Genomic DNA, 27,420 nt, shown 5'->3' on the forward strand with positions numbered 1-27,420 from the left:
AATTGGTGATATCGTAGAATTTCTATTGGTGATGTCGTAGGATTTCCATTGGTAATGTCGTAGAATTTCTATTGGTAATGTCGTAGAATTTCTATTGGTAATGTCGTAGAATTTTTATTGGTAATGTCGTAGAATTTCTATTGGCGACGTCGTAGAATTTCTATTGGCGACGTCGTAGAATTTCTATTGGCGACGTCGTAGAATTTCTATTGGCGACGTCGTAGAATTTCTATTGGTAATGTCGTAGAATTTCTATTGGTAATGTCGTAGAATTTCTATTGGCGACGTCGTAGAATTTCTATTGGTGATGTCGTAGAATTGTTATTGGTGATGTCGTAGAATTTTTAATTGCGATGTCAGAGTTTTGATCAGTGATGTAATTGAATTTGATTGATGATGTCATAGAATTTTGATTGGTGATGTCATAATCCAATGGGTGAGGTCATAGAATTTTGATTGGAAATGTCGTAAAGATGTCGTAGAATTTCTATTGGTGATGTCGTAGAATTTCTATTGGTAATGTCGTAGAATTTCTATTGGTAATGTCGTAGAATTTCTATTGGTGGTGTCGTAGAATTTCTATTGGTGATGTCGTAGAATTTCTATTGGCAACGTCGTAGAATTTCTATTGGTAATGTCGTAGAATTTTTATTGGTAATGTCGTAGAATTTCTATTGGTAATGTCGTAGAATTTCTATTGGTGATGTCGTAGAATTTCTATTGGTAATGTCGTAGAATTTCTATTGGTGATGTCGTAGAATTTCTATTGGTGATGTCGTAGAATTTCTATTGGCAACGTCGTAGAATTTCTATTGGCAACGTCGTAGAATTTCTATTGGCAACGTCGTAGAATTTCTATTGGTAATGTCGTAGAATTTCTATTGGTAATGTCGTAGAATTTCTATTGGTAATGTCGTAGAATTTCTATTGGTGATGTCGTAGAATTGTTATTGGTAATGTCGTAGAATTTCTATTGGTGATGTCGTAGAATTTCTATTGGTAACGTCGTAGAATTTCTATTGGTAATGTCGTAGAATTTTTATTGGTGACGTCGTAGAATTTTTAATTGCGATGTCAGAATGCAACTGGTTGATTTTGTAGAGTTTTGATGAGTGATGTAATAGAGTTTGATTGACAATATCATAGAATTTTGATTGGTGATGTCAGAATGCAATTGGTGATGCTGTAGAATTTGATTAGTGGTGTCCTAGAATTTTGATTGGAGATGTCCTAGTGATGTCGTAGAATTTTGATCAGTGATGCAATTGGTGATATCATAGAGTTTTGATCAGTGATGTAATAGAATTTGATAGGTGATGTCATAGAATCCGATCAGTAATGTCATAGAATCCGATCAGTAATGTCATAGAATCCGATCAGTAATGTCATAGAATCTGATCAGTGATGTCATAGAATCCAATCGTTTATATGTTAGAATTTTGATTGGTGATGTCAGAATGCAGTTGGTGATATCGTAGAATTTTGATTGGTGATTTTGTAGAATTTTGATCTGTGATGTCAGAATGCAATTGGTTAATGTCGTAGAGTTTTGATCAGTGATGTCATAGAATCTGATCAATGATGTCATAGTATTGATCAGTGAGGTCATAGAATCCGATCAATGATATAGTATTAATCAGTTATGTCATAGAATCAAATTAGTCATCAGTGCGCTCAGCTTAGGTGGACACACCCCGGATGCACTGACTGCAGATCGATCGAAGTGCTGCTCGGTGGGGTTTAGCCTTTGGGGCGAATGTGCAGCGTGTCCTGACAAGTCATTATTACTTGCAGTAGATAGGTAGTGGTGGATCCCCTTAAATCTAAAGGGGGTCATCCAAACATAAAATGGGGACCAAGTCTCCCCCCACCACCTCCATTCCTCGGCTATATATGACAACAAACGTGAGGTTACATTTCCTGGGCTCTGGCGGTGAAATGGTTAATGTCGGGGAGAATAATAATTAGGTGACTGCAAGGAGTGGGGGATGGGAGTCTTTAGGGGTTAAAGGAATGGGGTGGGGGGGGGAATAGGCATCCATCCTTTATCCAGCATGAATGGAGCCCCCCTCCCCCCCCAGCCCTATCCATCTGTAGTAAGAACGGTCTGCCGACTGGTGCAATGCTCTGTGGGTGGTGATAACACCCTCTGGCTGCCTTCACTCCAAAATTATTAAAACGCGCATACTGTCCCATCCGCTGGTTTTACCACTCCCCATCTCCGAATTGGTATGAAATCCGGAGCGTGGACTTTACCGCCTGCTACATGTTTCATGGCAGGGACTTGGAAAGTGGTAAAGCCAAAGGATCAGCATGACAGCCAGGCAAGTTGGCATTTTCAGAGAAAGTATCAATGCTGCTGGCGGTTTTACATTACACGGACTTTATTTCCTCCTTTTTTTTCTGTCTACCGCAGTTCCCGCTCTCAGCGGTGACCTCTCCTTCCTCGTGGAGCCGGCCGACACCGTGGCGATACGGAATCAGCCTCTGACCCTTCACTGCCTGGCGGAAGGGGAGCCGCCGATCAACACCACCTGGTACAAGGACGGCGAGCCCCTCCCCCGCACCCCCCATAGCCAGCAGCTCCGCAATGGATCACTCTGGATCGGAAACTTCCAGAAGGGGCACCGAAACGCGTCGGACGCTGGAGAGTACAGCTGCTCCGCCCAGAACCGATACGGGAGGCTGCTGAGCCGTAAGGCCAAGGTTCAGCTGGCGTGTAAGTGGTCGGAGACGAGAGCTTTCATTGGCAATTTGGAGAATTTGGCAATTTTGGTGAAGTGCGTTGTAGTCAATGGGGGGAGGGAAATAAAATGTTATTTTTGATGGTTTTTAAAGATACAATGTAAATGTTTCCATAGCAATACAGAGGCTCTGCCCACCTTTCACGAACCTGGGCATTCTTTAAGCACGTCATGTGATCTGCAGTAGTGTATCGGGGTGACGGAGATCCTCACACACTGCCAGATAAAGATTCATGCTCATTTCTCTCTCTACGTTCCTCAGTTCTGTCCCACTTCCACCTGAACCCCCAACCCATGGCCGTAGCCGAGGGGGGAGTCGCTCGTTTCCAGTGCCGGACCACATCTGTCCCTAAAGCCACCATAACCTGGGAGAGAAACCGCACAGTCCTGATGACCTCTGACCCCAGGTGAGCCACCACGTAGAAGACACGGGAATAAAGACAACCTTCCCAGGGTATACCCGTATCACCCCTCTATTATACCCCAATCCCCCCTCTATTATACCCCAATCCCCCCTCTATTATACCCCAATCACCCCTCTATTATACCCCAATCACCCCTCTATTATACCCCAATCCCCCCTCTGTCCCTCTATTATACCCCAATCACCCCTCTATTATACCCCAATCCCCCCTCTATTATACCCCAATCACCCCTCTATTATACCCCAATCACCCCTCTATTATACCCCAATCCCCCCTCTGTCCTTCTATTATACCCCAATCACCCCTCTATTATACCCCAAACACCCCTCTATTATACCCCAATCCCACCTCTGTCCCTCTATTATACCCCAATCCTCCCTCTGTCCTTCTATTATACCCCAATCCCCCCTCTGTCCTATTATACCCCAATCCTCCCTCTGTCCTTCTATTATACCCCAATCCACCCTCTGTCCCTCTATTATACCCCAATCCACCCTCTGTCCTTCTATTATACCCCAATCCTCCCTCTGTCCTTCTATTATACCCCAATCCTCCCTCTGTCCTTCTATTATACCCCAACCCCCCCTCTGTCCTTCTATTATACCTCAATCCTCCCTCTGTCCTTCTATTATACCCCAATCCCCTCTCTGTCCCTCTATTATACCCCAATCCCCCCTCTGTCCCTCTATTGTACCCCAATTCCCCCTCTGTCCTTCTATTATACCCCAATCCCCCCTCTGTCCCTCTATTGTACCCCAATCCTCCCTCTGTCCTTCTATTATACCCCAATCCCCCCTCTGTCCCTCTATTATACCCCAATCCCCCCTCTGTCCCTCTATTATACCCCAATCCTCCCTCTGTCCTTCTATTATACCCCAATCCTCCCTCTATTATACCCCAATCACCCCTCTGTCCCTCTATTATACCCCAATCCTCCCTCTATTATACCCCCTTGCTCCTATGTCTCTTAATAAGTGTCCTCTTTACCCCCCGAAGTGTCTCTTATGATGACATTAGTGAGTGTTATGAGAATTGACAATCTGAGTTGTCTGATAGATAAAAGGAAGATTTTGGGGTACGGTGGGTAGTGAAGTGCATATCTTGGAAAGATTGTGGGGGGAGGGGGGGTGCTCTATAGGGAGCAGGGAGGGAGGCCATTGTGTTTGGCTCATGTATGTTGGCCGCACCCGGGAAGTAAAGTTTGACCCAAAGTGGGTTTCCATTGAGTGTGACCCCCCCCAAAACTATAAAAGTTTGATTCTATCCAGGTACACCGTCCTCCCAGATGGCATTTTGCAGATCTCGGGTGTCACACACGAGGACATTGGCACTTACAGATGTCTGGCTAGGAACCCGGCCAACAGCCGACACAGCAAGGAGGCGTGGCTGACTCTAACAGGTAAGTCAATGGATATACCCCCGCCCCCCCCCCTCCCTAGGAAGGACTCCTCAACTGCATACCACCTGTTCTCTGTTCCCAACAGACTCCACCAATCCCAGTAACCAAGAGCCGGTCATTCTCTCCGGGCCGCAGAACCTAACGCTAACCGTCCACCAGACCGCCATCTTGGAGTGCGTCGCCACAGGCAACCCACGTCCAATCGTGTCCTGGAGCCGACTGGGTAAGAAAAACATTTCTTCTGCTACCAGGATTATCATGACCGGAGATTCCATCCTTATTAGGACCTCAACAATCGAACGCTTTATTCTGTTTCCCCAGACGGGCGATCTATCGGGGTGAAAGGGATCCAGGTTTTAGGGAACGGAAACCTGATGATATCAGACGTGTCTGTGAAGCATTCTGGGGTCTACGTCTGCGCTGCTAACCGGCCGGGGACGCGGGTCCGGCGCACAGCTCAGGGGATGTTACTGGTCCAAGGTGAGTCCCGGCTGGGAGGATATTCTGTGTCCCCTCCATGATATATTATAGGATGAGGTGCCACCCTAGACGAGGTGAGGTCCCTGCAAGACACGGGTCATATATAGAGCAGAAACCAACCGCTCAGAAGAGCTTACAATCTATTAGGGAATAAGTGAGGATACAGATGGCAAAAGAGCTTACAATCTTTTTGGATAAAGGAAGGATACAGAAGGTAAAAGAGCGTACACTCTGTTGGAGTGTAAGCTCTTCTACCTTTGGTATCCCCCTTATACCCTAATGGAGTGTAAGCTCTTCTTCCTTTGGTATCCCCCTTATACCCTATTAGGGTACTAAGGAGATACAGGGGTAGAAGAGCTTACAATCTATAGGGGTATAAGGGGGATACCGAGGTGGAAGAGCTTACATTCTATCAGGCAATACGTTAGGATACAGATGGAAAAAGAGCTTACAATCTATAGGGGTATAAGGGGAATACAGAGGTGGAAGAGCTTACAATCTATTTGGATAAAGGAAGGATACAGAAGGTAAAAGAGCTTACACTCTATTGGGGTATAAGGGAGATACAGAGGTGGAAGAGCTTACAATCTTTTTAGATAAAGGAAGGATACAGAAGGTAAAAGAGCTTACACTCTATTGGAGTGTAAGCTCGTCTTCCTTTGGTATCCCCCTTATACCCTAATGGAGTGTAAGCTCTTCTACCTTTGGTATCCCCCTTATACCTTATTAGGGTACTAAGGAGATACAGGGGTAGAAGAGCTTACAATCTATAGGGGTATAAAGGGGATACAGAGGGGGAAGAGCTTACATTCTATCAGGCAATACGTGAGGATACAGATGGCAAAAGAGCTTACAATCTATAGGGGTATAAGGGAGATACAGAGGTGGAAGAGCTTACAATCTTTTTAGATAAAGGAAGGATACAGAAGGTAAAAGAGCTTACACTCTATTGGAGTGTAAGCTCTTCTACCTTTGGTATCCCCCTTATACCCTAATGGAGTGTAAGCTCTTCTACCTTTGGTATCCCCCTTATACCCTAATGGAGTGTAAGCTCTTCTACCTTTGGTATCCCCCTTATACCCTATTAGGGTACTAAAGAGATACAGGGGTAGAAGAGTTTTCAATCTATTGGGGTATAAGGGGGATACAGGGGTGGAAGAGCTTACATTCTATTAGGCAATACGTGAGGATACAGATGGCAAAAGAGCTTACAATCTATTGGGGTATAAGGGGGATACAGATGGTGAAAGAGCTCAAAGTATAAGGGAGGATACAGAGGTAGAAGAGCTTACAATCTATATGGGTATAAGGGAGGATACAGATGACAGAAGAGCTTACAATCTATATGGGTATAAGGGAGGATACAGAGGTAGAAGAGCTTACAATCTATATGGGTATAAGGGAGGATAGAGACGACAGAAGAGCTTACAATCTATTTGGGTATAAGGGAGGATGCAGATGACAGAAGAACTTACAATCTATATAGGTATAAGGAAGGATACAGATGACAGAAGAGCTTACAATCTATATGGGTATAAGGGAGGATACAGACGACAGAAGAGCTTACAATCTATTTGGGTATAAGGGATGATACAGAGATAGAAGAGCTTACAATCTATATGGGTATAAGGGAGGATACAGATGACAGAAGAGCTTACAATCTATATGGGTATAAGGGAGGATACAGACGACAGAAGAGCTTACAATCTATTTGGGTATAAGGGAGGATACAGAGATAGAAGAGCTTACAATCTATATGGGTATAAGGGAGGATACAGATGACAGAAGAGCTTACAATCTATTTGGGTATAAGGGAGGATACAGATGACAGAAGAGCTTACAATCTATTTGGGTATAAGGAAGGATACAGATGACAGAAGAGCTTACAATCTATATGGGTATAAGGGAGGATACAGATGACAGAAGAGCTTACAATCTATTTGGGTATAAGGGAGGATACAGATGACAGAAGAGCTTACAATCTATTTGGGTATAAGGAAGGATACAGATGACAGAAGAGCTTACAATCTATATGGGTATAAGGGAGGATACAGATGACAGAAGAGCTTACAATCTATTTGGGTATAAGGGAGGATACAGATGACAGAAGAGCTTACAATCTATTTGGGTATAAGGAAGGATACAGATGACAGAAGAGCTTACAATCTATTAGCATAGATACAACCCCCCTAGTGGCATGTATCGGCCATTATCCCCAGTCCTGAGAGTCCTGGCCTTGCACAGAAGTTCTTGGGGGGGGGGGGGTAATTGCTCTTGGCTGCCCCGAGCCCAGACAGGATTCCCAGCACCCGGGCATGGGGAGGAAGTGGAAGAGGAAGTGCAGCATTGTGGAGCCTCCAGCTGGTCTTTCATTGCGCTCCTTCTATAGCCAACAAGAGCGCCCCCCCCCCCCAACTCCCTATTGTCCCTTATTTACTCCCCGTTAGTCCATTCTGTCCTTTCTTCTCTTTTATCCGCCATTGTGCCTCGTCTTCTGATCCCCAGGGACCTGTGCCTACTACTCCTTTCATGGCCTGTGTGCGCTGGCCTGCGCTCTCACGTCCTGCGCCCCGCCCTCTGGCTATTCTTTGGCACGGATTCCCCTCCCCCTCTTCCGTCTGCGCCCCCCTTCTGTGTCCCCCCCTCCTCCGTCTTTTGATGAATGACCGCTGACGTTAATGAGATACAATGCTATACACCCGACTGGCCCTTTTACCTCCGTGTCAGCGGCTGTGTGACGGCCACATCTGGGATCCTCCGCCGTTCCCACCACAGCCGCCGCAGTCTGCGGTGCAATAGAGCAGCAAGGTGGGGTGGGGGTGGGGGGGGGTTCATGCCTGGACAGCTGGACGTGGCAATTGAATTTTTATTTCATTGTGCCCAACACAAAAGCGCCCATCAGTCTCGCCCCTTGGGGGATAAACCAAGCTGCCATCACTCAGAGCCTCTTGGATGTGTTAGAGTGCAAGCTCTGGAGGACAAATTGCTGTGTAGTCAGGAACATCCTTGGTGCCGGTGGTGGCTCTCATCCAATGTGCCGGGAAAAACCGACCACTAAGGAATTCCTATTTACTCTCCATAGAAAGGGGAACGATTATTTAATGATAGAAAAGTCAGTCGGTTTTTATTAAAGTGAAGTTGTGAAGGAATTAGCGACTCAGTCAAGTTTTTTTATTGCTAAACCATGTATATCGGGGGATGGGGGGATTGGACTTATCAGTAGACCATGGTTGAAGATCAATAGAACTCATATAGAGCGCAGTCACTTTAGTGAGGGAAGTGGTGGTCAATCACCTGGGCCGTGGGCCACTGCCAAGCCTTGGCTTCCCTCCTACTGGGTGTCCAAACCGCTGAAGATCCCCTAATGTCTCGCAGGGCCTCCCAGCTCCCATAGTGCCTCTAAACTTTCCAAAGTGGACCACAGTGCCCCTCAGTCCCAACAGTGCCCCTCAGTCCCAACAGTGCCCCTCAGTCCCAACAGTGCCCCTCAGTCCCAACAGTGCCCCTCAGTCCCAACAGTGCCCCTCAGTCCCAACAGTGCCCCTCAGTCCCAACAGTGCCCCTCAGTCCCAACAGTGCCCCTCAAGCTCCCGCAGTACCTCTCAATCTTCAACAGTTTACTTCAACCCACCCAAAAGTGCTTTTTAATCTCCCACAATGCCACCCAGCCTCCCAAAGTGCTCTTCAACCTCCCACAGTGCCACTCATCCTTTCAAAGTGCTCTTCAACCTCCCACAGTGCCACCCAGCATCCCAAAGTGCAGTTCAATCTTCCAAAGTGCTTGTTAACCTCCCACAATGCCCCCCAGCCTCCCAAAGTTCTCTTCAACCTACCACAGTGCTATCCAGTCCCTCAAAGTGCTCTTGAACCTCCCCAAGTGCTGCCCAGCCTCCCAAAGTGCAGTTCAACCTCCCAAAGTGCTCTTCAACCTCCCCAAGTGCTGCCCAGCATCTCAAAGTGCTCTTCAACCTCCCACAGTGCCACTCAGCATCCCAAAGTGCTCTTTAACATACCACAATGCCCTTAGCATCCCAAAATGCTCTTCAAACTCTCACAGAGCCACCCAGCATCCCAAAGTGCGGTTCAATCTTCCAAAGTGCTCGTTAACCTCCTACAATGCCCCCCAGCCTCCCAAAGTGCTCTTCAACCTCCCCAAGTGCTGCCCAGCATCTCAAAGTGCTCTTCAACCTACCACAGTGCCACTCAGACTCTCAAAGTGCTCTTAAACCTCCCAAAGTGCTCTTCAACCTCCCACAGTGCCCCCCAGCCTCCCAAAGTGCTCTTTAACCTACCACAGTGCTATCCAGTCCCTCAAAGTGCTCTTCAACCTCCCCAAGTGCTGCCCAGCCTCCCAAAGTGATCTTCAACCTTCCACAGTGCCACTTTTGCCATCCCAAAATGCTGTTCAACATCCAACAGTGCCATCCAGCATCTCAAAGTGCTCTTCAACCTCCCACAGTGCCCCCCCCCCCCAAAGTGTTCTTCAACCTCCCACAGTGCCCCCCCCCCCCCAAAGTGTTCTTCAACCTCCCACAGTGCCCTGCGCCCTACTACAGAACTCCAGCCCTCTATCACTGCCCCTAACCTCCCACAGTGTTCCCCAGTCCCTGCAACACCTTCCAGTCTCCAATAATGCCTCTGCAAAGTCTCCAGCCTCCTGGAGAGACCCCCAGCCCCCTCAAAAAAACCTTACCCCTACAGAAACGTCATCCTCTATGGCAGGGATCCTCAAACTACGGCTCTCCAGCTGTTGCGGAATTACATATCCCATGAGGCATTGTAAAACTCTGACATTCACAGGCATGATGGGAATTGTAGTTCCTGAACAACTGGAGGGCCGTTGTTTGAAGACCCCTGCTCTATGGGATGGCATCCAAGTCTGTTGCAGAGGACCACTAACCCTTCCATCATCCCCCTATCCCCGCAGTGACACCCAGCCCTATCCAGACTCTTCCTGCATTTACACTTACCCCTTATAAATGTTGTGAATGGGCTGAATAGGCTGCTTTTAGCAGTTGTATGTGAATTATAAAGAGCAGTAAGTACCAATCGGGAGCATGCCTAGGTTAATTGGCACCTCAGGCTGCTGTTTTTCCTCCCCCCAGGTTAAGTACTGAAGCCAGAGACAGCCAGGAAAGTAGCAGAGGGAGGTTCGTATTGGCAGTCTGTGTATATCTATTGGTGCTGGTCACCTCAACCAATCAGCTGTAAGTAAAACAACGGCAACATCCCCTTTTTCTTTCACAGCGCCACCAGAGTTTGTGCAATGGCCGCAGTCGGTGAGCCATGCTCCCGGTGACAACACCACTTTTTCCTGCGAAGCGCGAGGGTCTCCTGAACCCACTCTTGTGTGGCTGAAGAATGGGAAATACCTAAGTCCCCAAAAGAATGCCATACTGAGTGCTGACAACCGGTAAGTGAACGCCATATCCTTCTGTTCCTCATTGTGTGTGCAATATAATCAGCTCACCCTGTTTCTGCAGCACTCTGACCCTCTTCAGGGTCACCTCTGCAGATGAGGCCCTCTACCAGTGCATCGCCGAGAACAGTGCCGGAACGATTCAAGCCAGTGCCCGTCTGGCAGTCACTCTGCCACTGGATTCTCCAAAAGCCCCGGAGAAAGTGATCGCTGTCCCCGTTTCTGCTACCTCCGTCCGGGTGACGTGGGCCGAGCCTCCACCAGAGGTCATGGACGGTATAATCGGATACGTACTGCACATTCGTAAAGATGGGGGTAAGAGATGGTAGAGCTGTCCAAGGGTAATCCAGAGACAAAAATTGACTATAAGTTTATAGAGCCAAAAAGAAAAGACTTTCCACAAGATATAGGAGGGTGTGTGTAGGAATTTGTGCCCATCTGCGAGGTCAGATACTCATGTTGGATGAGAAGACCTGACTCACACGTTGGTCACCAAAAAAAGACCTGGCTCACACATTGGGCCTCACGTTGGGCACCAAAAAAAAGACCCGGTTTGCACATTGGGCACCAAAAAAAGACCTGGCTCACACATCGGGCCTCACGTTGGGCACCAAAAAAAAGACCCGGTTTGCTCATTGGGCACCAAAAAATGACCTGGCTCACACATCGGGCCTCACGTTGGGCACCAAAAAAAAGACCCGGGTTGGACATTGGGCACCAAAAAAAGACCTGGCTCACACATCGGGCCTCATGTTGGGCACCAAAAAAAAGACCCGGTTTGCTCATTGGGCACCAAAAAAAGACCTGGCTCACACATCGGGCCTCACGTTGGGCACCAAAAAAAAGACCCGGTTTGCACATTGGGCACCAGAAAAAGACCTGGCTCACACATCGGGCCTCACGTTGGGCACCAAAAAAAGACCTGGTTTGCACATTGGGCACCAAAAAAAGACCTGGCTCACAATTGTCATTCCAGTTGATCCTAAAGGTGTTCAGTAGGGTTGAGGTCAAGTTCTGATGATGCCTGAGAAGACATGACTCAACATCGGTGTTCGAATAAGTTGCAAAGGACTTCAGTAGGGTTGAGGTCAGGGCTCTGTGCAGGACACTCTAGTTCTTCCACGCCAAACTGGTCAAACCAATGTCTTTATGGAGCTGCCTTTGTACACAGTGGCACAGTATTCAGCTTGGAAGAACACAATTGTCTAAAATGTCTTTGTATGCTGTAGGATTAGCAGTAGCCTTTACTGGAAATACCTGAATTCCAACAATTTGAGACAGCTCTATATGCTTTTGGCCACACAGTACATATTCTTGGTTCACTGCAACCATTGTCAACAAGAGTGCCATAGGCTCCCAAAGTTTCTCCAGAGGTTGCTAGATGTTCCGTGAGTAATTAGCAATTTCTGGCTAGCAGATAAGCTAGCTCTAACACTCATGAGCTTTTTAGCTATCTGTAAGGGGGCATTCTTTCCACTACGCACCAATGATAAGGGACATTCCTCCTCCTAACCACAAGTATGAAGGGGCCCTTCTCCCAATGACCACCAATGGAAGTAGAACCTTCTCTACTGACAACCATTGTAACTGGGACCCTCTCTACTGACCACCAATGGAAGTAGAACCTTCTCTACTGACAACCATTGTAAGTGGGACCCTCTCTACTGACCACCAATGGAAGTAGAACCTTCTCTACTGACAACCATTGTAAGTGGGACCCTCTCTACTGACCACCAATGGAAGTAGAACCTTCTCTACTGACAACCATTGTAAGTGGGACTCTCTCTACTGACCACCAATGGAAGTAGAACCTTCTCTACTGACAACCATTGTAAGTGGGACCCTCTCTACTGACCACCAATGGAAGTAGAACCTTCTCTACTGACAACCATTGTAAGTGGGACCCTCTCTACTGACCACCAATGTGAAGAGGCACATTTTATTGACCAACAATTTAAGGGAAAACTTCTCCAATGACCATCAAAAGGGTGGAAGCTTCAGTTCCCACTGCCCGTGTTTCTTTTCTTTTTTTTTTTTTATATATCTTTTTTATTTGCATGTTTCAGTGGACCCTGGGCAAATATTTTCTTGGGCCCTACCAAATGCACCTATCCACTGTTTGTGGGCAGTGCGGGTTCAAGGGGCAGCTGCTTTGGGCCCCACAATGGCTGGGCCAGAAGCAGCTGCCCCTTTTGCCCTGTCTTAAAGTCAGCCCTGGGGATCATGTGACGATTCTAGGACAATATCCCCCGGGACAATATCCCCCCAGATCAATATCCCCCCCCCGGACAATATCCTCCCTGGACAACATCCCCCCCGGACAATATCCCCCTAGACAACATCCCCCCTCTCAGGGCCATCTTTCCGAATGGGCACGCTGGGCAGTTGCCGGGGGCCCCACTTGCCCAGGGGGCCCCACCTGCCCAGCGACCCAGCCAAGCATTAGTCCCAATTCCCATGCGCATCCCATCGCCGAACTGAGCAGGTGGCAAGCACCTGTTGGCCCTGCGCTGCTGTCAGGCCACTTGGGCCGTGAAGGGGGAGCCCACAATTGCAGGAATGCCTGTCCGCCTCCACGGGAACAGGCACACACAGGACAGTGGAGTCTGACTCCTGTCCATGTGTGTTTTCACCAGACCCAGCCGCCGAACTTGGAAGCTGTCATTAGCCTGGCACTGCTGTACCAATAAATATCGCCTTATCCATAATTTGCATTTTTATTCTCATAGTGATTGTGTAGGCGGGGCCCCGGTGCACTGCATTGCCCGGGGCCCTTTAATGCTCTTAAGATGGCACTGCCCCCTCTAACCCTTACCCTAACCCTATGTCCAGGGGGATGTTTTCCGGGGGGATATTGTCCCGGGGGATGTTGTCCCGGGGGGATTATGTCCAGGGGGATGTTTTCCGGGGGGATATTGTCCTGATACCCATGTGACATCTCCATGAATTCTATTAAGATATGCCATCATTTTCAATCTCCTCTTATCCAATCAAGGTTGGGACTTCAAAAAGAAGTCTTTCAATATGGAATCCTTTAAGTGGTTCCTAAAAGATAGCAACAAGTGGGCAGAAAACTCCTCAATAAATGCCACAATAGAGCACTGTCAGGTAACAGAGAGGTAAAGCTGAAACCTGTCACTGTAAAAATCTGCCACCTCTCATAGCTCAGCTTAGTAGATACTGTCGCTCTCTCTTTAGCAGTCTCACCAGGTTCAGTCTCTGGTGGCCCACTAGGTATAGGATAAAAGTCCTTTAAGCGTGGATCCGCAGTCAGTAATGGTGTCCAAACGCCACTTTTATCTCCCTCCCATCCCGCCGGCGTCAGCGGGTTTTATCCTATACCTAGTGGGCCACCAGAGACTGAACCAGGTGAGAATGCTAAAGAGAGAGTACTTATGTATGCCACTATTATCCACCTAAGGATTGTTTGCTCTTTTTACCTGTAGGTTTAGCAACATGCAGCAATTATAAGACTCCTGAGGAAGCCTCAATGGTGAAACATGTGAAACGGAACTGCTGTACTGCTGTTGAAAATCACATCTTTTGTGATGGTTTTTAAAACCACTTTTTTAACTTGATAGGAAATAAAATCTATGTTTTATTGAGTCGTACCTATCAAGTGAAATAGTGGTTCCTGGCGCCCTAAAAGTCCCGCTTTGTGTTAATATTTTGATTCTTACATAAGTGGCCTTTTTGGCCTTCACTGCCCGATCCATTGATATGGTGGCCGGTGTAAGACTGATCTCTTGTACAATTCCAGATGCCAGCACTGAGGAGATGCAGGAAGCTCTAAGTAAGATGACCTTCAAGCACATCGTGAGCAATTTAGAACCTTCCACTGATTACGTCCTCTTTCTGCGGGCATATTCTCCCCTGGGAACCAGCCGGGATTCCAGATCCATCGTCGTCACAACGCCAGGGAGAGGTAAACTCTATACCTGGGATTCGGGAGACTGTTTTCTTATGGCCATCAATGACCAGTTCTGATCTATCTTACTGGTTTCCACAGTCCCTAGGACTCCGGACTTCTCAGTCACTGTTGTCAATGAAAGTGCCGTACAAGTCAGCTGGGGTGCAGCTGCTGCTGGATCGGCCATTCAGGGTTACCGGCTGGAATATCGCAGGATACCGTCCATAACCTTCCAGGGGACTCAGACTCTGCCGGGAAACCAGACTTCCTTCATCTTCCATGGCCTTGGTAAGAAGTGCAGTATATCCACAGCCAAAGCATTTTTTGGATAGAGTAGGACAACAGGACAGGACCACCATAGATAGAACGTGGGTCCAATAAATTTGCACGTGACAGAAGGCCACAAAAAAACAATTGATTTCAGGGGCTCAACACTCCACCCTTCATCAGGGCTAGAAAGGAAAACCATAAAGAATACATTTGTGACTTGGTCTTCTTATACTAAGTCAGATATGTATTAGTTTTTTTCCGTTTCAGCCCTGATGAAGGGTGGCGTGCCGAGCCCCCAAACACATTTTCTTTTTTTGAGACTTTCTTTTGTGTGCAATAAAAATTTACTGAATTCACATGGTCTTTGATGATCTCATTCTTCTGGTTACTTTGGGGACCCCTAAGTATACTGAGGGTCAGAGCTGCCTCTAAAATCTGGATTTAATAGCAAGGGTGCTCAACATTTTGAAGAGCGAGGGCCACTTGAGTGATTTGGTAACCGGTCGGGGCCACAATGTTATGTAAATACTCTTACTGTCCTGAGCTACCTATATGGCTCCTTTCACACGGAGCGGAATCCGCTGAGGGAGCGGATGATAGGTCAGTGTCTGCTCTGCATATACAAATCAGACACGGACACAGCCCCTGCTCTGCTCTATGAGCCCTCTGATCCACCCAGATGGAAGGAGACCGATCGCCTTCTGTTTTTTTTTAGCGGATCGGATTGGAGGTAGGTTGGTGTAAATAGACACAAGTTCGTTTTCATCAGCCACTCAATAGAGGTGAATGGAGCGTCCCATCAGGTCTACCTGAAAAACCGACAGGCGGACCCATTTGGACCAATTATGTGAAAGGGGTGTAAGGCGGCTTTTACACGGATGTGCTGCGGTTTACCTGCACCCCGCCTTGGACAGGAGCCAGCACCATAGAGGAAGCATCGGCTTATGCGGCTCCTGCTCCCTCTACAACCGCTTGCTTCCTCCAGTGCTGACTCCATCCACAGCACTGATTCTCTGGGATGGCGGGTCAGCAACCTGCCATCTCAGAGCAGATGGTCGCAGGCCACATCAGAGGGCTCCGTGGGCCACCGGTGGGCACCACTTTTTTAAAGTCTCGATCCTGAGGTTTTGGGTCCAGTGCTCTACCAACACGCCTTCCATTAAACAACAGGACGTGGGAGAAATCGCTCTAACATAAGAGACAGCCCCTCCTCGACAGTCATCACCAGAATTGCTGGACCTACTGGAAAATGTGCCACCTATTGTTGCTCTGGTGGCAGATTTCCATCACTTTGGTCACCCATTGGGGAGAAAGACTGAGGTCCTAAATCTTTCCCATTCTATCCACTACTAAAAATAAAATAAAAGGGGTCTAAAGAAATCAGGGTTCCATGGAAGAACCCTAGGGTTTCTCCTAAGGTTTCTAGGGGTTCCTTGAGCAATGAGCATTTTCTGTTTCCAGATAAGTGCTCACTGACACATAATGGTCTGTGGATAGTTGAAACTAATAATAAGGTCTGGTTCTCAGTAAGACGTGGGCCCAGGAATGGAGGCTTTATGCCACTCAAAACTCTACAAAACCTCCAGACTTCAGGACCCAGCGCAGGACTTAAATGTAGCTCTTCTTCAGGGATTAAAGTGATTAACATTTAGAGCATGGTTTCTCAGCCAGGGTTCCTCCTGAGGTTGTCTGGGGTTCCTTGAACATAGAGCAACTTCTGCCTCTTAGATAAGTTCCCACTGACACCATGGATCTTTTTAGCTATCTGTTTAGAGTGTAGTTCTTCTAAATGACCACAAGTGTAAGGAGCATTCTTCCCACTGACCATAACACTAATGTATCATAGAGTTGTAGATTTTAGCAGGGGTTCCCTGAGACCGTAGAGTTATTTCAAGGTTTCCTCTGTGTTAAAAAGGTTGAGAAAGGCTGGTCTAAATTAACCTCAGCTTGATTGGTTGTTTACAGGCCAATGCAAAGCAACTGCTTTGGTATATTGGCCCCTGGGAGTTTCCAGGGCCCATCATAAGATGTACCGATAGAAGGGCAACAGTTACTGGGCTCAGGATGTCTAAGGGCCCAACCACAACGATCTCGTGTGCTAATGACCTTCTTGTAAACCGTCTTTAGCCAATCTTTTTTAGGTAAAATTTTGACAAAATTTTCTCTGTCTACTTAAAATTTTCTCTTGATTTCTGTCCTTTTGACACCAGGACAAGAACAGAATCATCAGGACATCAAAAAAAGCATTGTCAGATGTTCTACTACTCTATCCTTAGTGAAAAAAAAAAGGTCTGGCTGGAGTTTTGGGTTAATAGATTGTTGGAAAAAAGAGAATTTTTCCCCAATTTTGATCGAAATAAGCTTCTCCGAGGATGAACAGAACATCTTTCTCCAGCACAGTTTCATATAACTGACACCATCACCTCTCCTAAACTGCCCTTCCTGACTCTGGAAATAATCATCCTTTCTGCATTTTGTCTTCCAGAATTGTCCAATCTGTACGAGATCAAATTGGTGGCTTTTAGCAGCAGTGGTGATGGGAACAGCACTCAGCGATTTGTGTCACTAAAGCCCAATTGGAACATGGCACCAGGTAACCATCTGCAGGGCATGCTGGGGGTGGTGAGACATATTCTTCAGGTCTTTCAGGTTTATATATATATATATATATATATAGCAAGGGTGTAGCGCTAATCAAAAACGATGCAAGTCCATAAACAGGGAAAGTCCACAAGGTGATAATATCAACTCCACAAGAATATGTGTAAGGGTTGAAAGATTCAAGACCACCACCAAGCTGAAAGACACACTGCCTCTTACCGAATGACATGGACCCTCATTACAAAGGTCATGTCCAGCATTCACTTGTAAAGTCAAATCAGCACTCTTCCAGGGTGACAGGAACGATCCTCTCCAAGTATGCCCAAGTGAAACAAAGCAAGAGTATCCTCATAGCGTATTATGTAAAGACTGTTTATTATCACGCAAGTAAATAAACTGCTTACATGGTAGTTGAATCAGTATAGCAGAATGGAAGTTCCCCATATATTGCGGTCCGCGTCCGTATCCCACCAACAAGATGGCCGCCGCGTCTCCTCGTGGTGGCTAGCGTCGCCGTAGGCTCCTCCCGACACGTTTCGTCATGGGCTGACGTCGTCAAGGGGTTTTTTAGATGGTAATAATGGTTGAAACTATCATCACCACCCAAAACATGGGTTTCATTAGGTTCCTTAATTTGTACATTTTCTAACTGGGACAATTGGAAATCTTTTGTAGGGGGTTAATGTCAGTCGAGTACGGGCCAATATTCATAAGGACTTTGCAAAAGCTAACAGGGCACAAACCCATTTAAGAAATAATATATGGCTAATATTTTCGGTTTATTTTATGGTAAGCACCTACGTAGGTGACAATGCCGATGGTAAAAAAAAAAAGAATTAAGAAAAAGAAAATGTAAAAGGTTTTGTAGACTTCTGCAACTTTCAAGATATAAACACATTTATGGGTACAAGAAGAACATCTTCTGAACTCTTCAGTTGCCAACTTTTATGAGGAAAGACAACAATTTGGGAGCAGTTTTAGATAATCTACTAATGTATCCTTATTTTAGACCACCGTAGCCAACAACCTTCTGGGCAAGTAATGTTCCTCAAATTGTTTCTAGTAAAGGAGAACCCATATCCTGCCTGCATGTATCAATTCAGAATTTGTTTTCCTTTTTCTACTGCCTGCAGATCCAGCTCCAGCCTGTCATTGTGAGGAAGGAGAGACAATGTCGGGACTGGTACTAGGAATCCATGTTGGAGGGGCTTGTATTGTCCTCTGTCTTCTCTTGCTCTTTGTGGTGCATTGGAAGAGGTAAGAATGACCGTCTTGTGGAGATGTTATATGGCCAAAAGTATATGGACCCTCCTACCCCAAGGGCTGAGTTCAGGTGTTTCCAGTAAATGGTACGGTTATTACATCATCCAAGACATTGTAGACAACTGTGCCCAACCCTGTCCTAATTTAGGGAAGACCCTTTTCTGTTCCACCACGACTGTGCCTCTGTGTACAAAGCCAGCTCTATGAAGACATAGGTTTGACCAGTCTGGTGTATAGGAATTTGAATGCCCTGACCTCAACTCTACTGAACACCCTTGGGATGAATTGGAATGGGTCTTTTTTGTGGTGCCCAACGTGAGGCCCGATGTGTGAGCCAGGTCTTCCCGGCCAACATTAGTACCCGACCTCACAAGTTGGCACAAATTCCCACAGACACCCTTAAACATATTGTGGAAAGCATTCCAAGAAGAGTGGAGGATTTTATAGCTGCAAAGGGGGCAACTCTATCTTAATGACCATGGGGGAGGAGAGGCTCCATATTGATGCCCAAGATTTTGGGATATCCAACCAACTAATACAAGTGTGATGGTCAGTTGTCAACAAACATTTGACTATATGTAGGGATTCTCAACCAGGGTTCCTCCATAGGTTATTAGGGGTTCCCTGAGGCTGATAGACCCCCCCCCCCCATCTTCGTTTTCAATGGTTTTTATTGAGATTTTTATGAGAATAAAAAAAACATCAAAGGTACAGAAAGAAATACCGTTAACATAGGCATAACAGTCACAATTGTCCTACTGCAAGTACAAAATATTAACGTACGAAAAAGACACTCGCAGCCTAGGCAGTCGCTATGTATCATAGTCCGAGGAGAGTGAGAAATCTATATGCAATTCAACAGGTTACAGAACTATACCCAACAAGAACAAGCATTGGGAATGCGAGCATCATAGTACAGCAAGTAATAGGGGCTAAAAAATGTGGGAAGTAGTAAAAGCCATTCAGCCCACTGCCGTACCCCAGCCCCAGTGCTACTTATGTAATCACATGTAGGGTTCGGATGTGAGAAAATTCAAGTGGGCCAACGGTACACATCCATAGGGTCAAAGAGATAGGAACAAGATGGAATAGCAAGAGAGAAGAAAGGAAAAAAAGTAGTAGGAAGAGAATTGGTAGGACCCCGCCCTGCCCCCCCCCTCCCCAAAATCCCGATGCCCCAGACTCCATTAGCTGCCCCCAGTGAGATAGCGGAGCCACGGCTCCCATACCTTGTCAAACTGTTTCATTTTATCATTCAGCATGACCCCCCCATCTTATGGTGCCTTCAGGTTCCAGGTCAAACCGCACTTGGCAGAACCAGTGGTATGACACCAATGGACATTTAGCTGCCTGTGGCATTCACCACTGTAAGAATTGAGTTCTTTCTGCTGACCGCCAATGTAAATGGAATTCCTCCCACCGACCCCTGATGAGTTCATTTTTGCAGGGGTTCCCCAAGAAAGGCTGTCCTATATAATGTATACTGCAGTGCATGATTTGCATTCATTGTATGGCTGTTAACCACCTCTGATTTCCATTTGAAGCCTCTTGTGCATGAAAAAACCCAATTGGGCCACCAGCCATGTTGTGGAGAACAAACAGAATCAGAGTATGATGGCCGAGGACGGGACTTCAGCAGAAGTGGTGGAGCTTCTATCAGAGGTGAGGAAGGTGTCAGGATCCCAATAACGGGTATTGCAGAGGAGGGTCCATTTCATTCAATATCTGGAGGATCATCTCACCAGGAAGTTTGACACATCTGCCTCAAAGTCCCAGTAAACATTTATTCATTTATCGCTTTTCTAGATGTTCAGTCATGGAAAAGAATTCAGGGATAAATGTGTCTAGGTCCTCTAATTGGAATTCCTATGAACAATAATTAGCTTTCCAGCAGGTAGACCACACGAGGCATCCATAAACATGGTGGAGATACAAACTTTCAGAAACAAGCCCTAAAATTACAAATTCTTTAGAAGCCTATTTTTTGGATCTTAGAGTTTTTCTACTCTTCTAAATTTCTTTCTCGCTACACGTTTTCAGGTATCCAATGACAGTATGTGGGCATGGCCTTTCTTCTTCAAAAGTTTTTTCCTACAGTTTTTGCAATTCTCTTTCATAATCCTACCCTCCCTCAGTTATTCTTGCTGTTTTTCTTATAGAGCATCATGCATAGTTTCTAAAGCCCCGTACACACACACAGATTGTTGGCCAACCGATCGGCCGTCTTTTGTCCAGTGTTGTTTGTTGGTTGAAATGTGCTCTAGACTTGCACTGGACTTTTGTTGGCCAACAAAAAACAACTTCAGAAGTGATGTCATGTGATGGTTGAGTTTCCGTGTGTTTTTTCTTCTCTGAGCATGCCCAGTCTTGCTCATCTGATTTTTGTCTGCTGAAATCTGTACTAACTGAGGAACAATCGGCCGTTCTTTGTTGGCCAACAAAAATTTTATAGCATGCACACCAGATTTTTTTCGGCCGAAAATTCACAGTTGGTTGTCGGAAGTATCTTACTAACAAGCCTACAATCGGCAGTTTGGACGTTGGCCGAATATTTACGGCCGACAATCGCTACGTGTGTACGGGCCTTTATTCTCCAGGTTATCCCACCAAGATTCAGCATACCTAGTATTTTTAATGGCTACAGTGATACTAATGCGTATATAAACCCAAAACTTTTTTAAATTAAAATACTGTTAGAACCCCTGTCAGGTTTTTATAGCTTTACCTACAAGAGAGGCCCTACTTCTCCTCTTATTATGATCTATTGTTGTAAAACACTGTCTTGTTGTTTAAAGCTGACTTGCTTTGGAAGACAGCTTAGAGCACAGGTGTCCAACACAAGGCCCGCGGGCCGAATCCGGCCCTCCAGGCCATTTTATGTGGCCCTCGCACCTCTCCTGTAGCTGCAGGAGAGCTCCAGTCCTCCTCCAGACATTATACTTTCTGCTTTCAAGCAATGCCTCCAGCTTCTTCCCAGCAGCACCACAAGGTAAGGGAGGTGCACTGTGATGTAAGGGAGGGTGGGGGACTCAACTTTTGATGGTGGTGAGGCTCTTGACGTCTTATGTAAGCGTAGGGGATGCTCTTGACATCTAGTCTTACAGATACTACCGGCCCTTTTGAGGGCAATCATAATGCTGATGCGGCCCGCGATTAAATTGAGTTTGACACCCCTGGCTTAGAGTATTCCCATGGGGAGGAGGTCTTGAGAAAAGTCCAACTATATAGGAAGCAGTAAAGGTGCCACGCCAATAGTCAGAGTCCAAAATGGTGTCTAATTGGATAATCAGCAGAGGAATAAATGTGTTTCAGAGGTTTAGACTTTCCCTTTTCATTAGGACTACAACACAAGTCAGTATGTCGAAGGGGAACCCCTGAAATGTGTTGGCCTTCTTTTTCTACTGATTATCTAATAATATATCATTTTGGACCCTACCGTCGGCGTGGTGTCATCTCAAATTTTGAGTTGTCATTGAAACAAGAATAGAGGGGACACCAGTTCTGGTGACAACTATGATAGGATTTTCCTCATCTTGTTGTATCGGTGGAGCAGAAGGTGAAGAGAGATCTTCAAACACAAAGTGGTGACCGCACACCGACGTAAGTGAACATGTGAAGTTTATTCACCACTGTAGATCCAAAACTGGATATCCAAACATCATGGACAAAGACCTTGTCTGTGATGTTTTGATGTCCAGTTTTGGATCTACAGTGGTGAATAAACTTCACATGTTCACTTACATTGGTGTGCGGTCATCGTTTTGTGTTTGAAGATATTGCTGGAGACTACGGATCTGACCTGCACCTGATTATAGATCCTCACCTGAGCGGCTCATCTGCATTTGTCTCAGTGAAGAGAGATCTCCTCAAGATGACATGGACACCAAATAAAAACTCTGACAGGGGTTCTAACCATTCCCTACTCTCTCCAACATCTAAAAACACTTTGTGCTCGATGTTTCTTGCTCTTGCAGAATACCACAAGCCCGCCAGAAGCCGCTTCGCCACTTCGAAGAGTTGTTGACGTAATATGCCACAAAGACCAAAGTCATGAACCATCTCAGGGTCCTCAAAAAGACCAAAGTCTCGAACCATCTCAAGGTCTTCAAAGAGACCAAAGTCATGAACCATCTCAAGGTTTTCAAAAAGATCGAAGTCACAAACCATCTCAGGGTCTTCAAAAAGATCAAAGTCATAAACCATCTCAAGGTCCTCAAAAAGACCAAAGTCTCGAACCTTCTCAAGGTCTTCAAAAAGACCAAAGTCATGAACCATCTCAGGGTCTTCAAAAAGACCAAAGTCATAAACCATCTCAAGGTCTTCAAAAAGACCAAAGTCATGAACCATCTCAGGGTCTTCAAAAAGACCAAAGTCATAAACCATCTCAAGGTCTTCAAAAAGATCAAAGTCACAAACCATCTCAGGGTCTTCAAAAAGACCAAAGTCTCGAACCATCTCAAGGTCTTCAAAAAGACCAAAGTCATGAACCATCTCAGGGTCTTCAAAAAGACCAAAGGCTCAAACCATCTCAAGGTCTTCAAAAAGATCAAAGTCACAAACCATCTCAGGGTCTTCAAAAAGACCAAAGTCTCAAACCATCTCAAGGTCTTCAAAGAGACCAAAGTCATGAACCATCTCAAGGTCCTCAGATCTGAACTCTAAATACTCACCTATTCTTCAGCCAAAAAAGCTACCTCACTAAAAATAATTAAAAAAAGAGAAGAACTTTAGAGACAATACTTTCTATTCAACAAAAACTACCTACTCCACTAGGAGCCAAAACCATCGACACTACGGGAAATCAGGACTTCCAATACTCAGACAAAGGTGTCCTGACCAAAAATGAAACTCCACTGACTTGGATTCCTGGATGTCTTCAGTCAAAAATACCCCACAGTAGCTTTAATCATTGGTTACCAAAGGTTGATTTACTCAACAGACTTTTCATCTAGGGATCCTGTCTAATCTCTCTTCTTCCGGATACATTATCCCATTATACAGCCAAAGAAGCCGGACAGCAAAAGTCAAACGAGCAGCTTCTCACACACGGAAAGGGTCAACGCATCCTGTCAATAGACCAGATTGTCTCCCACGCCATTTTGGCGTTCATCGATTTGACCCGGATTTACGGAGCTATAAAAGAGGACTTGCATCTGCACAAAGCCACGGAGCCACGACTTCACGCGCTAATTAGGAACAATCGCTAATTAGTAAACAGAGCTTCATGGTCCCACCAGCTTCCTCCAATCTGTCTCCCCCCTTAGTGGCTCTTTTTTTGTGACCGTGTTCGGTAGAAGAATTTTAAGATATTTTTGACCAAATTTAACAATGTAACATTTCTAAAGGATTTTTTCATGTCTTTTTTTTAATGTTTGACTAGTTTCTAGCTTGACGTAAATGATGGAAAGTTGTTTAGCATTAACCGGCAACGAATGAAAGAGCCTCAGATGGACCAAAGGACTCAGATTAAAGCAGGATACGGAGTATCGAATAAACAGACATCTATCCATTGTATTCCCCAACAAGGAGCTATTCATTCCTATGCTACCTAGCCCTCCCCCCACTCTGACTCTGTGAATGTCTTCCGTAACAGAGGGCCGCCTGCCAAAGGAAACACGTTTAACCCTTAACCTCATGGTGCCTCGAACATCTCCTCAACAAAACCCAACTGTTGGGTCTCCAAGTCTCTCTGAGATTATCACGCCACCTGCTGGTAGTCATACAGAATGCAGAGTGCCAAGGACTGAATGATTTGGCACCCATCTCTGTCTCGTTCAGGTTAAGTTCCTAGACACCAGGCCAACTACGATTGGTTTAAAGCCAAGGTCCATTTTATACGAAGATAAAACCCAATTCTACAAGTTCCTGGTGCAGGACTTACAGTGGATATGTAGGCACTAGCCATGGTGCAGTGACTTTGCTTAGGCTAAGATGATGTCATCAGTCTGCTGCAGGCAGGAGGAAACATTCCCTGAGTCTCCCCTCCCTCAGTGATCAGACTGTACATTGTAACTTTGTAGCAAGGCCAGGTTGTGAGGCAGCAGGGGCTGATCTGTGTCAGACATTTGTGAACAGTCAAGAACTGCACAGGCAACTGTTTTATTGGTAATAAATGAGGTTTCACCGAAGGTACCTTAGTGGTTGACTGAAAATCAGGTACACAATCCCAGCATGCACTGTTACCCTCTGTAGGTTGGGTAAGTGGTGGAGTGATAGTTGTGGTTCCATAGTCCCAGCATGCACTGCCATCATAAGTAGGTTGTGGAGTGGCAGTTGTTGGTCATTAGTCCCAGCATGCACTGCCACCGTTTGTAGGTTGGATAGATGGTGCAGTGGCAGTTGTTTTTCCATAGTCCCAGCATGCATTGGCACCCTGTGTAGGTTGGGTAGGTGGTGGAGTGGCAATTGTTTGTCCATAGTTCCAGCATGCATTGGCACCCTGTGTAGGTTGGGTAGGTGGTTAAGTGGCAGTTGTTGGTTCATAGTCCCAGCATGCATTGCCACCCTGTGTAGGTTGGGTAGGTGGTGGAGTGGCAATTGTTTGTCCATAGTCTCCGCATGCATTGGCACCCTGTGTAAGTTGGATAGGTGGTAGAGTGGCAGTTGTTGGTTCATAGTCCCAGCATGCACTATCACCCTCTGTAGGTTGGGGAGATGAGATTAGAGAAACTTAATGTGAACAAATCACCAGGTCCAGAACTCTTACACCCATTAATCCTTAGGGAACTTAGCAAAGTTATATTTCAGATTTTTAAAGACATCTTACTGACTGGAGGTTTTACCAAAGGTGCCTCGATGGTTGACTGAAAACTAGCTACACAATGCCAGCATGCACTGATACCCTCTGTAGGTTCGGTAGGTGGTGGAGTGGCAGTTGTTGGTCCATAGCCCCAGCATGCACTACCACCCTGTGTAAGTTGGGTAGGTGGTGGAGTGGCAGTTGTTGGTCCATAGTCCTAGCATGCAATTCCACCCTCTGTAGGTTGGGTAGGTAGTGGAGTGGCATTTGTTGGTCCATAGTCCCAGCATGCATTACCACCCTGTGTAGTTTGGGTAGGTGGTGGAGTGGCAGTTGTTGGTTCATAGTCCCAGCATGCACTACCACCCCTGTGTAGGTTGGGGAGATCAGATTAGAGAAACTTAATGTAAACAAATCACCAGGTTAAGATATGTTACACCCATGAGTCCATAGGGAATTTAGCTAAGTTATATTTCAGATTTTTAAAGACATCTTACTGACTAAAGGTTTCACCGAAGGTACCTTGATGGTTGACTGAAAACTAGCTACACAATGCCAGCATGCACTGATACCCTCTGTAGGTTGGGTAGGTGGGGGAGTGGCAGTTGTTGGTCCATAGTCCCAGCATGCAATTTCACCCTCTGTAGGTTGAGTAGGTGGTAGAGTGGCAGTTGTTGGTTCATAGTCCCAGGGTGCACTACCACCCTGTGTAGGTTGGGGAGGTGAGATAAGCGAAACCTAATGTATACAAATCGCTAGGTCCAGATGTTACACCCATGAGTCCTTAGGGAACTTAGCTCAGTTAAATCTCTGATTTTTAAAGACATCTTACTGACCGGAATGGTTGCGACTGATTGGTTTACAACAAATGTGGTACCAATTTATAAAAAGCATGGGGATGTATAACAGGAAACTACAGTCCTAACAAGTATGGAAGGTATCTGAGGGATGATTGTGTCATCTCCGAGCGGGCACCCTGAGTCCAGGACGTAGATGGTGACCCTGTATGAACAAAGATGGCGCAGTTTTTCTGAGGAGAAAAGGAGAAGGCATTGTTGGGGGTGTACTGTAATAACAAATAACCTGGACAGTGCCGAGATGAGGTCCTCAGGCACCTAAGGAGAAAAAAAACAAAGTGTGACCCCCCCCCCCCCCCACGACCTGTAAACTACCTCAGCAGGATAGGTTGAACGTCCCTCCTGCTAAAGTGGCCAAGGCAGCTGCCAATAACTGCCTACTCCTGCCGATCACATCTTGTTTGGATCAATGGGAAGTATGTGCAGCGTAAATATAAGTGTGGTCTCAAATCCTAACATGCCAGTTCTTGTGCTGGAGAGGTTCAGGAATGCACACCTGTGTAGCTTACAGCACGCACTCGATGAGGTGACTAAGCCCTGTATACTTGCGGGAGAACATATATAACAGACTATAGACAGGACCGGGTTTAGGTTATAACCAGAAATATTTGCACCCAGTTGAATAGTAGACAAAGTCTGCATCATCAGGATTTCAAGATAATCCTGTTTCAGTTAAGACCTCATCCCTTTAGGAACTGTGATTGACAGCAGGCTCTTGCAGAGGCTGTGATCATTGACTCAATATTTCAGTCACGTTCTTCAACAGGTCAGCTGCACATAGTTCATTCAGTTGCTCTTATAGCATGCACTACCACCCTGTGTGGGTTGGGTAGGTGGTGGAGTGTCAGTTGTTGGTCCATAGTCCCAGCATGCACTGCCACCCTGTGTAGGTTGGGGAGGTGAGATTAGAGAAACCTAATATGAACAAATCACCAGGTCCAGATATCTTAAACCCATGAGTCCTTTGAGAACTTAGTTCAGTTATATTTTAAAAGTTATCCAACTGACTGGAGGTTTCACTGAATGTACCTCAGTGGTTGACTGAACACTAGGTACACAATCCCAGCATGCACTGCCACCTACTGTAGGCTGGGTTGGTGGTGGAGTGATAGGTGTGGGTCCATAGACATAGTATGCACTGCCACCCACTGTAGGTTGGGTAGGTGGTGCAGTTGCAGTCGTTGGTCCACATTCCCAGCCTACACTGCCACCCTGTGTAGGTGAGATTAGAGAAACTTAATGTGAACAAATCACCAGGCCCAGATATCTTACACCCATGAGTCCTTTGAGAACTAGGTTCAGTTATATTTCTG

General features: G+C 46.1%; 1 protein-coding gene across 1 annotated transcript; it reads left to right on the forward strand.

Moving 5' to 3' along the window:
• Nucleotides 1–2,313: 2,313 nt before the first annotated feature.
• On the forward strand, nucleotides 2,314–24,575 carry LOC309569888 (immunoglobulin superfamily DCC subclass member 3-like; the record flags this gene model as incomplete). Its single annotated transcript, XM_082275879.1, has 13 exons — nucleotides 2,314–2,719; nucleotides 3,007–3,151; nucleotides 4,438–4,568; nucleotides 4,654–4,791; nucleotides 4,890–5,048; nucleotides 10,296–10,461; nucleotides 10,532–10,782; nucleotides 14,228–14,392; nucleotides 14,477–14,665; nucleotides 17,133–17,240; nucleotides 18,382–18,505; nucleotides 20,056–20,173; nucleotides 22,486–24,575. The coding sequence occupies 13 exons, from the start codon at nucleotides 2,314–2,316 to the stop codon at nucleotides 23,164–23,166; spliced, it is 2,781 nt and encodes a 926-aa protein (XP_082132005.1). The 3' UTR covers nucleotides 23,167–24,575.
• Between the last annotated feature and the right edge of the window lie 2,845 nt (nucleotides 24,576–27,420).

The sequence above is a fragment of the Pelophylax lessonae genome, assembly GCF_965119305.1.
Source record: "Pelophylax lessonae genome assembly, chromosome: 13".
NCBI lineage: Eukaryota > Metazoa > Chordata > Amphibia > Anura > Ranidae > Pelophylax > Pelophylax lessonae.